The following is an 11,824-nucleotide window of genomic DNA, read 5'->3' as shown; positions in this document are numbered from 1 at the left end:
ACTGTTAACACCTTGAAATGTTTGTCTGCCAACTGATTTATTTTATTACTTATAACATTAAAACAGTGTTGATACAAACACTTTGAATGTAGTTCACTATGTTTTTATTTCCAGATTTGTTGTACTTACATCCAAGCTTTTGACCTGTATTATGTGTGTATGTGTATGTATATATATATATATATATATATATATATATATATATATATATATATAATCTCACTTTTTTATTGTTTTACTGGTTTTATTTTATTGCTTGTTGCTACTTTAATATTTATCAATGTAAAGCGCTTTGGTGCAATTTCAATAATAAAGATTGCTGCTAAATTAAGTACTGTGCTTTCTAAGACTAACAGCAGTTTGAATTTGGCGAGCAGAAATTGGTGGCAAAAAAATAATTGCTAATCCAAATGCTTTTCAATGGCATTGTGTTGCCACTAGATGGTGGTAAAGTATAATAGATACTTCTCTAATTCACACCTAAGAACATAAGAACATAAGAAAGTTTACAAACAAGAGGAGGCCATTCAGCCCATCTTGCTCGTTTGGTTGTTAGTAGTTTATTGATCCCAGAATCTCATCGAGCAGCTTCTTGAAGGATCCCAGGGTGTCAGCTTCAACAACATTACTGGGGAGTTGGTTCCAGACCCTCACAATTCTCTGTGTAAAAAAGTGCCTCCTATTTTCTGTTCTGAATGCCCCTTTATCTAATCTCCATTTGTGACCCCTGGTCCTTGTTTCTTTTTTCAGGTCAAAAAAGTCCCCTGGGTCGACATTGTCTATACCTTTTAGGATTTTGAATGTTTGAATCAGATCGCTGCGTAGTCTTCTTTGTTCAAGACTGAATAGATTCAATTCCTTTAGCCTGTCTGCATACGACATGCCTTTTAAACCCGAGATAATTTTGGTTGCTCTTCTTTGCACTCTTTCTAGAACAGCAATATCCTTTTTGTAACGAGGTGACCAGAACTGAACACAATATTCTAGGTGAGGTCTTACTAATGCATTGTAAAGTTTTAAAATGACTTCCCTTGATTTAAATTCAGCACTTCTCACAATATATCTGAGCATCTTGTTAGCCTTTTTTATAGCTTCCCCACATTGTCTAGATGAAGACATTTCTGAGTCAACATAAACTCCTAGGTCTTTCATAGTTCCCTTCTTCAATTTCAGTATCTCCCATATGATATTTATAATGCACATTTTTATTGCCTAGACGAGATTTGTTGTCAAAAGCAAAATCGGTAAAGAGTTTTGATTATCCTGTATTGGCAACGTTCTTTAATAAGAATCATCGTCAGGGTAACTAAATGAAATCCAGTAATGCCACGCCCAATTTGAATACTCAAGGAACTTCAATGAGTCAACTGGCTCAACAACCACAAGCCTGTTCCCAGGGGGGACCAGATTTCACGTGACACCGCACCGGCATGATGTGTTTAAACACTAGAGTAACCTCAAGTCTGGACCCTTCAGCGTGCACAGAGGTGACAGGCATGCCTGGGTCAGGGGTCGGAATGAATGATCTGCGACACTACAAGCATACAGTGACAGGCATGCCCAGGTCAGGGGTCAGAATGAATGATCTGCGACACTACAAGCATACAGTGACCGGCATGCCCGGGTCAGGGGTCGGAATGAATGATCTGCGACACTACAAGCATACAGTGACAGGCATGCCCAGGTCAGGGGTCGGAATGAATGATCTGCGACACTACAAGCATACAGTGACAGGCATGCCCAGGTCAGGGGTCGGAATGAATGATCTGCGACACTACAAGCATACAGTGACAGGCATGCCCAGGTCAGGGGTCGGAATGAATGATCTGCGACACTACAAGCATACAGTGACAGGCATGCCCAGGTCAGGGGTCGGAATGAATGATCTGCGACACTACAAGCATACAGTGACAGGCATGCCCAAGTCAGGGGTCGGAATGAATGATCTGCGACACTACAAGCATACAGTGACAGGCATGCCCAGGTCAGGGGTCGGAATGAATGATCTGCGACACTACAAGCATACAGTGACGGGCATGCCCAGGTCAGGGGTCGGACTAAAGGGTGACTGGGATGACTCGCTGCAATGAATCCTCCACACTCTAGATGCAGTGCAAAAAAAAACAACATACCACAAAACAGAGTGGAACAACCCAATTACTATTAATGATCAGATTCTAAAGATGGGCAAATGATTATTGATCAAAAAAGTTGAGTTTTAAAACATTGCTTTCAGTATTCAGAATAATGGTTTTATTTATTTATTTATTTTGGAATGTCCAATTATTTTTTCTCCTCGCCGCAGCAATTACCCGCACAGCTCCGGAGATCCGAAGGTTCAGTGAGTGTCCTCCGTCCACCCACGACCGAGCCAGCTTCATCTTCTACACACAGGAACTTGGGAGTGAATGTCAGAGAGCTACCGGCCTCTGGAGGACAAAGGCCAGTCCTGCAGGTGTCCGCTCTGAGCTCACTGGGCGCCTCAGGCTAGTGAGGAGAAACAGCCCCTGCTGGTTTTGTCTCCATGACCTACTGGAGTGCCAGAGCCAATGTTTCGCTCCCTTCAGAATCCCCAGCGAAGACCAGCGACTTCACACAGCCAGGACGTGAACCTGCGCTCCCCTGACTGTGTGACTCCCCCTGCACACCACGCGCCAGTGCCTTTATCAGAGGAGACCCTCGGGGACCCCTGCGCTCCCCTGTGTGACCACCCCTGCACACCACGCACCCCTGTCTTTACCAGAGGAGACCCTCGGGGACCCCTGCGCTCCCCTGACTGTGTGACCCCCACTGCACACCACACACCCATGCCTTTACCAGGGGAGAACCTTGGGGGCCCCTGCGCTTCCCTGACTGTGTGACTCCCCCTGCACACCACGCGCCAGTGCCTTTACCAGAGGAGACCCTCGGGGGGCCCCTGCGCTCCCCTGACTGTGTGACCCCCACTGCACACCACGCACCTGTGCCTTTACCAGGGGAGAACCTCGGGGGCCCCTGCGCTCCCCTGACTGTGTGACTCCCCCTGCACACCACGCGCCCCTGTCATTACCAGAGGAGACCCTCTGGGACCCCTGCGCTCCCCTGACTGTGTGACCCCCACTGCACACCACGCACCCGTGCCTTTACCAGGGGAGAACCTCGGGGACCCCTGCGCTCCCCTGACTGTGTGACTCCGCCTCACACCATGTGCTTCTACTAGATTTTGCTATTAACTTCCAAGGCCCTGAATGGATTAGCACCTTGTTATTTGCAGGAGTTACTGACCCCGTATCTTCCAAACCACACTCTGAGATCACAGGATGCAGGGCTGCTGGTTATTCCTAGGGTCAACAAAAGCAACACAGGAAGAGGGCTTTTTCTTGTAGAGCGCCTACATTATGGAATGCTCTGCCTTCATTTGTCAGGGAAGCTGGGACTGTTACAGTTTTCAAGTCAAGACTAAACATGCACTTTTATAAATTGGCTTCCTTATCTTAGTGAGTTTTAATGTAATTTTAAAATTGCTGCTTTTGTATTATGTGTATCCTGTTATTTAAAACTGTATTTAAATGGTCTGACTGTGGCAGTTGTATGTGTGACATGCTATACAAATGTATTGTGGTTTGTTCTTTTTTTCTGCTATGTGCTGTACAGTGCTTGCAATAGTTTTATATAAAAAAGCTCTTTATAAATGTAATAAATAAAATACCTAGATGAGCCACTCTGGGACCCCCATGATGGGTTTAATAAGTTAAGCAGAAAGATGTTTTTAAACAAGCTCTAAACATGGGAAGATGGCAAAGAAACCCCGTCTGTCTGTTTTCACTCTCAAGATATAATCCAGTGTTTCAGTGGTTTGGGTGGATTATGTTAATAACCGTGTATAAAACGATACGCCCCCTAGCTATCAAAAAACAACAACAACCCTCTGGGGCACGGTGAAGCAGAGACAAAAAAGAAACAGAAAGTGATTTATTTATTTGTATTTGTTATTTATTTATCACGGATAATAAACCAATGAATAATAAAAAAGGAGAGCATACTGAACATGTTGAAGGCAATGTTAGTTTCATTGGCAGTGTATCGCCGTTAGATGGCGATAAAGTCATAGAGATGTCATATTTAAAGATGAACTCAGATGAACGATGTCAGGACGCTTAGCAATGCCTGAGTGGAGTTAGTGCTTCAGAGGCAGATCTTTCCAATAATAAAAAGGGGGACATTGTCTTGAATTGTGGTTGGAATCAGTTATTCCCCAAGTACAGTGTTGTAGAGCTGGAATATACAAAAAATATTTTTAAAAGTCCAGATCTGAATGCAATGATAGTACATGCAAAGTTAATATAAATTGAAAGTTTTTGCAACATAAGTTACACACATTGTTTCAAAGAGTTTAATCATTCGAAGTGCTCAGGTTACAGGTCCAATCAATAGGATCAATGATGTCTCAAAAAGCATTTCATTTAATTCCTGAACAGATATCCCAGCACTATTACAGGCTGCACTGCACCAGTATATCCACAAGGGAGCGCAAGAATCAGTTTATAATGACTAGACGGGACTCTGAACACAACGAACAGTGGAATCCGTTCAGCTCACTTTCTTTCAGACAACAAGTGATGTCATGTTGAGCTTTGCTCCTGATTGGTCAGAATGGCAGATCATGTATTTGTTTTGTGTAAACATGTTATTTACTTCCTCAAAACTTGCTAAATGCGCTGATGTGGAAATTCCCCTGTAGTTTTCAAAGCAGGAACTCGAACCACAATTATCTTTACTTCTCTCTAGTCATAAGTCCATTGTAATAAAATAATATACAGTTTTATTGGAAAAAATGTATTCCTTTCAAAAATGTTGGCAGAACGAAACACAGTTTATAATGATTCTTACAGTTAAGAAAGTGGATGCCTTGGTTATTATCTCTTTAAATCAGAAAATAAAACATATAGAATGTATGGTTAATACAGACAAAAGCTGTTTGTAATACCACTAGATGGCAGTATAGAGTAAGAAATCCAGCCAATATCACTGACCCCCCCCCCCCCCCCCTCCCCTTCCTCACCACACTGAACTTGCATGTTAACAGTGTGTTGAGTATAAGAGGTGTGATTGGACCTCCTTCTGCGCCGGGTCCCTTTGAAACAAGCTGGATATGCTGACTTCATGAGGTTTCCTGGTGTGTCAGTGGAAACTTAACAACTCGATATTAAAGCTCTATTAGAGCATTTTACTGCACTGCAACCCGCCCCCTGAACACAACTACATTTGAATCTGTTCAGCTCACTTTCTTGCAGGCAACAAGTGATGTCATGTTGAGCTTTGCTCCTGATTGGTCAGAATGGTAGATCATGTACACCATCCACTCAATATATCACGGGTGTCAGGGTCCAATATAAATCCGCTATATATCGAGGGCCGCGACATAGCGAGAGACCCATAGAAAAACAAATAGGCTAATAACAAATACTGTACAACCATTCCCTCATTTTATCAAGGAAGTTAAATCCTCAAAAGCTGCATTGAAAGAATCCCATTCCATACATGGAAGGCTTGTTGCTAGGGAGCTGACGTCACTGCCCTGCGGCTTTTGCTCGTGCATTGCTGCCACACGTGAACACCTCGTTGGTTAAAATAAAAACCGCTTCAGCAAGTAGATATTTAATCTGCTTTGTATAAATGTGCAATGCATGCGTTTATGATAACAGTATGATATTAATGCTTTGTTTTTATTTGTTTTGTATAGTTTTGTTTGTGGTGTGCAGTACGAAATAAAATGAACAGTAATTCTAAGTGCAATTGCCTGTGTATATTGCAGACTGCAAAAATGGAGAGCCAACTCCAGGAGCACGATATATCTGAATCCGCAACATAGCGAGGGGCGATATAACAAGGGGTGTATTTGTTTTGTGAAATAATTTAGTTTACGTCCTCAAAACATGCTAAATGCGCCGATGTGGAAATTCCCCTGTAGTTTTCAAAGCCAGAACTGGAAACACAATTATATTTACTTCTCTCTAGTCATAAGTCCATTGTAATAAAGAAATATACAGTTTTGTTGGAAAAAATCTATTCCTTTCCTTGCATTACGAAATACAGTTTGTAATGATTCTTATAGTTAAGAAAGTGGATGCCTTGGTTATTATCTCTTTAAATCAGAAAATAAAACAGAGGTAGGTTAATGAGTAAGTAGTCATCACTAATTAGACAGTTCAGAACAGCACTGGATTGCTATTGAGCTGCATGTTAACAGTGTGTTGATGTTATTGAGTCCAATGTTGTACATGCTGTATAATAGACAGGACTGAGTGAAAATAAGGTCCAGTATTCTAATCAATGCAATGTGTAAGTGCTGTATGGGCAGCAGTGTCACAGTACGAGAGGCAGATTTGTTCAATCAAAACTGCTTTTTATTATAAAGTAATATATTTCTGATTGAGCCAACTTGTGCCTTTCTCTGCCTGGGTCCTTCTTAACTGGGGGGGGGGATCCAGGGTTGAGGGGCTAGCCGGGGGGGGGGAAAGGTCCAGGTTTGAGGGGATAGCCGGGGGGGAAGGTCTGGGGTTGAGGGGATAGCTGGGGGGGGAGAGGTCTGGGGTTGAGGGGATAGCTGGGGGGGGAGAGGTCTGGGGTTGAGGGGATAGCCGGGGGGAAGGTCTGGGGTTGAGGGGATAGCTGGGAGGGTGAGGTCTGGGGTTGAGGGGATAGCTGGGGGGGAGAGGTCTGGGGTTGAGGGGATAGCTGGGGGGGAGAGGTCTGGGGTTGAGGGGATAGCTGGGGGGGAGAGGTCCAGGGTTGAGGGGATAGCTGGGGGGGAGAGGTCTGGGGTTGAGGGGATAGCTGGGGGGGGAGAGGTCTGGGGTTGAGGGGATAGCTGGGGGGGAGAGGTCTGGGGTTGAGGGGATAGCTGGGGGGGGGAGAGGTCTGGGGTTGAGGGGATAGCTGGGGGGGAGAGGTCTGGGGTTGAGGGGATAGCTGGGGGGGGAGAGGTCTGGGGTTGAGGGGATAGCTGGGGGGGAGAGGTCTGGGGTTGAGGGGATAGCTGGGGGGGAGAGGTCTGGGGTTGAGGGGATAGCCGGGGGGGGAGAGGTCTGGGGTTGAGGGGATAGCCGGGGGGGAGAGGTCTGGGGTTGAGGGGATAGCTGGGGGGGGAGAGGTCTGGGGTTGAGGGGATAGCTGGGGGGGAGAGGTCTGGGGTTGAGGGGATAGCTGGGGGGGGAGAGGTCTGGGGTTGAGGGGATAGCCGGGGGGGAGAGGTCTGGGGTTGAGGGGATAGCTGGGGGGGAGAGGTCTGGGGTTGAGGGGATAGCTGGGGGGGAGAGGTCTGGGGTTGAGGTGATAGCTGGGGGGGAGAGGTCTGGGGTTGAGGGGATAGCTGGGGGGGAGAGGTCTGGGGTTGAGGGGATAGCTGGGGGGGAAAGGTCTGGGGTTGAGGGGATAGCTGGGGGGGGAGAGGTCTGGGGTTGAGGGGATAGCTGGGGGGGAGAGGTCTGGGGTTGAGGGGATAGCTGGGGGGGTGAGGTCTGGGGTTGAGGGGATAGCTGGGGGGGAGAGGTCTGGGGTTGAGGGGATAGCTGGGGGGGGAGAGGTCTGGGGTTGAGGGGATAGCTGGGGGGGAGAGGTCTGGGGTTGAGGGGATAGCTGGGGGGGAGAGGTCTGGGGTTGAGGGGATAGCTGGGGGGGAGAGGTCTGGGGTTGAGGGGATAGCTGGGGGGGAGAGGTCTGGGGTTGAGGGGATAGCTGGGGGGGAGAGGTCTGGGGTTGAGGGGATAGCTGGGGGGGAGAGGTCTGGGGTTGAGGGGATAGCTGGGGGGGGAAAGGTCTGGGGTTGAGGGGATAGCTGGGGGGGAGAGGTCTGGGGTTGAGGGGATAGCCGGGGGGGGAGAGGTCTGGGGTTGAGGGGATAGCTGGGGGGGAGAGGTCTGGGGTTGAGGGGATAGCTGGGGGGAGAGGTCCAGGGTTGAGGGGATAGCTGGGGGGGAGAGGTCTGGGGCTGAGGGGATAGCTGGGGGGGGAGAGGTCTGGGGTTGAGGGGATAGCCGGGGGGGGGGAGAGGTCTGGGGTTGAGGGGATAGCTGGGGGGGAGAGGTCTGGGGTTGAGGGGATAGCTGGGGGGAGAGGTCCAGGGTTGAGGGGATAGCTGGGGGGGAGAGGTCTGGGGTTGAGGGGATAGCTGGGGGGGGAGAGGTCTGGGGTTGAGGGGATAGCTGGGGGGGAGAAAGGTCTGGGGTTGAGGGGATAGCTGGGGGGGGAGAGGTCTGGGGTTGAGGTGATAGCCGGGGGAGAGGTCCGGCGGTGAGGGGATAGCTGGGGCAGGGGAGAGGTCCGGGGGTGAGGGGATAGCTGGGGCAGGGGAGAGGTCCGGGGGTGAGGGGATAGCTGGGGTGGTGGGAGGTCCCTGACCCCACCCCCAATGTGATCCCTGTCAATGCAATACTAGTCCTGACAGTCAGTTTGTCCCCATTGCAGACATGGGTTGAAGACAGGAGGTCTGTATGCCTTCTGTCTCTGTCTTATATACCCCTGGACCTCTCAACACGACTAGGTTTGTTCTTCTGCTATAATAAACTCTGGACCTCTGTGACAGAAATACAATGGTTACCAAGAAATACTGGTTTACCAAGGGTCATGTGTGACAGCATAAAAGGGGGCGGAGAATCGCAATCTGTTCCTTTGCATTGGTTTAGTAAACTAGAACCGAGAAGGACTGAGAGAGACCTGTGAGAAAACAGTATCATGAGTGTTGTGTTTTGTTTGTTTTGTAACTGTCTTGTTTGTTATATTAATAGATGGCTAAACACTTTTCTGGAGCTGTCACCAAGGGCCAGCACTAAACCGGAATATCACCACTGTCACTAAATACAATTGTATCACCCACCACGAGCACTACTGCACGCACCCAGGACTGGTGACCGTGTCAGTATTATTGTGGGGCGGATGTCGTATTTATTTTTTGGGACTGCAATCCCGTTAGTGTCTACCCCGTGCTCTACACATTGTTGTATCATTGCACCCCCCCCCCTCAGCTTTCAGTTCAGTGTTTCACATCCTCATGTGGCTGTTAGCATGTCAACACTCAGCTAAGTGGATCATATGAGAACTGATCCAATCTAAAAAACATACCAATGCAAACAACAGTGTTTGGAATGACAGCTTGCAGCAAACAAACTAAAGCATCCAAACAGCTTCTGAAAAAGCTATTCTATATATATATATATATATATATATATATATATATATATATATATATATATATATATATATATATATTATCTGTGCAAAAGTCTTAGACACTTTGCACATTTGGTGGGAAGGTGTTTATAGTACCATATAATCAACCTGCTTTAATACTACCATAGAATCAACCCACGCCATCTACAGAATGTCATGTCATGTATGCATTTTAAATAAAAAAAAGTTTTACTTTTTCTTTTGGATGTTTCTCGCTACCCCCAACCCCCCCCCCCCCTGTTGAGAACCGCTGGGTAAATGTGATGGATTAGCTACTTCATATTAGCTGCTCTGTATAGTTTACTTTGAGTTGCTGTGATCACACATTTTTGAAGATTCTGGTCAATGTAAATTACAGATTGCTAAATGACAAGCTTGGCTTCTTCTCACCCAAACTAAGCTGTATTAATAACAGTCAAAGTTGTTATAATCGTGGAAAACACTAGTGGAGGCTTTGAGTAAATTGTTGATGCTCATAGCATCGATATATATTGTAACTCCTAAATGTGTTTAAGACATATATATATAGATAGAGAGAGAGAGAGAGAGAGAGAGAGAGAGAGAGAGAGAGATAGGTGCATCCTGAGATATTCCATTCTGACACATAGATAAGTAAACTTGTGTATATATTTGTAATGATCCCTTTTCTATCAGAGGAGGCTGTGAGGCTGATCTGAAGAGCTGAGACCTCGACGCTGTGAGGCTTATCCGAAGAGCTGAGACCCTGGAGGCTGTGAGGCTGATCTGAAGAGCTGAGTCCCGTTAGGCTGTGAGGCTGATCTGAAGAGCTGAGACCTCGACGCTGTGAGGCTTATCTGAAGAGCTGAGACTCTGGAGGCTGTGAGGCTGATCTGAAGAGCTGAGACCTGGAGGCTGTGAGGCTGATCTGAAGAGCTGAGACCTGGAGGCTGTGAGGCTGATCTGAAGAGCTGAGACCCTGGATGCTGTGAGGCTTATCTGAAGAGCTGAGACCCTGGATGCTGTGAGGCTGATCTGAAGAGCTGAGACCTGAAGGCTGTGAGGCTTATCCGAAGAGCTGAGTCCCTGGAGGCTGTGAGGCTTATCTGAAGAGCTGAGACCTGGAGGCTTTGAGGCTGATCTGAAGAGCTGAGTCCCTGGAGGCTGTGAGGCTGATCTGAAGAGCTGAGACCTTGGAGGCTGTGAGGCTGATCTGAAGAGCTGAGACCTGGAGGCTGTGAGGCTTATCTGAAGTGCTAAGAGCCTGGAGGCTGTGAGACTGATCTGAAGAGCTGAGACCTGGAGGCTGTGAGGCTGATCTGAAGAGCTGAGACCTGGAGGCTGTGAGGCTGATCTGAAGAGCTGAGACCTGGAGGCTGTGAGGCTGATCTGAAGAGCTGAGACCCTGGATGCTGTGAGGCTTATCTGAAGAGCTGAGACCCTGGATGCTGTGAGGCTGATTTGAAGAGCTGAGACCTGGAGGCTGTGAGGCTGATCTGAAGAGCTGAGACCTGGAGGCTTTGAGGCTGATCTGAAGAGCTGAGTCCCTGGAGGCTGTGAGGCTGATCTGAAGAGCTGAGACCTTGGAGGCTGTGAGGATGATCTGAAGAGCTGAGAGACCCAGGAGAGGCTGTGATGGTGTATTTCACCCCACTTCTGCAGACATCACATGGAGGCCTGATGGTGTATTTCAACCCACTGCCACAGAGATTCTGAACCACGGGTTTCTTTTGCTTAATCACCCCCTTGGGGAAACTACTGAGGGCTGCAGAGAACCCCCAGTGGACCCAGGTGTTGCTACGGATACTTCTGTGAACAAGAAGCAGTTTATAATGTCTAGACGGGACCCCTGAGCACAACTAACAGCTGAGTACGTTCAGCTCACTTTCTTGCAGACAACAAGTGATGTCATGTTGAGCTTCTCTCCTGATTGGTCAGAATGGCAGATCATGTATTTGTTTTGTGAAATCATGTTTTGTACCTCCTCAAAACCTGCTAAATGCACTGATGTGGAAATTCCCCTGTAGTTTTCAAAGCCAGAAATCGAACCACAATTATCTTTACTTCTCTCTAGTCATAAGTCCACTGTGATAAAGAAATATACAGTTCTGTTGAAAAAAATATATTCCTTTAAAAAATGTTGGCAGAACGAAATACAGGTTGTAATGATTCTTACAGTTAAGAAATTGGATGCCTTGTTTATCTCTTTAAATCAGAAAATAAAGCAGAGGTAGGTTTGGTGGTCCAGTGGTTAAAGAAAAGGGCTTTAAATCCTGGCTCAGCCACTGACTGCTGTGTGTGACCCTGAACAAGCCACTTAACCTCCTTGTGCTCCGTCCTTCAGATGAGACGTAAAACAAACAAGGTCCTGCTGTAAATGACTCTGCAGCAGCAGTTGATGCATAGATCACCCCCTAGTCTCTGTGAGTGGCTTTGGATAAAAGTGTCTGCTAAATGACTAATTCATGAAACGTAAGAAGAAGAGCAAATCTACTTAAAAAGTTGTTTGTCACTATTTGTAATACCACTAGATGGCAGTATAGAGTAAAAAATCCAGCCAATATCACTGCCCCCCCCCCCCCCCCCTCACCACACTGAACTGTCTTGAATGACAGTCTATAATGTAACAGGCTGCAGCTTGCCTCATTGACTCCATTGT

At 47.0% G+C, this 11,824-nt stretch overlaps 1 protein-coding gene across 1 annotated transcript; it reads right to left on the bottom strand.

Annotated features, from left to right (window-relative positions):
- Positions 1-6,480: 6,480 nt before the first annotated feature.
- Positions 6,481-11,077, bottom strand: LOC131706917 (uncharacterized). Its single transcript, XM_059008865.1, has 3 exons — positions 11,051-11,077; positions 10,358-10,768; positions 6,481-8,319 (listed from the first exon to the last, which is right to left on the bottom strand). The coding sequence occupies exons 1-3, from the start codon at positions 11,075-11,077 to the stop codon at positions 6,481-6,483; spliced, it is 2,277 nt and encodes a 758-aa protein (XP_058864848.1).
- Positions 11,078-11,824: the final 747 nt, after the last annotated feature.

Source organism: Acipenser ruthenus, chromosome 38, assembly GCF_902713425.1.
Source record: "Acipenser ruthenus chromosome 38, fAciRut3.2 maternal haplotype, whole genome shotgun sequence".
NCBI lineage: Eukaryota > Metazoa > Chordata > Actinopteri > Acipenseriformes > Acipenseridae > Acipenser > Acipenser ruthenus.
The sequence above is the reverse complement of the archived record's forward strand: the minus strand, read 5'-3'. Positions and strand labels throughout refer to the sequence as shown.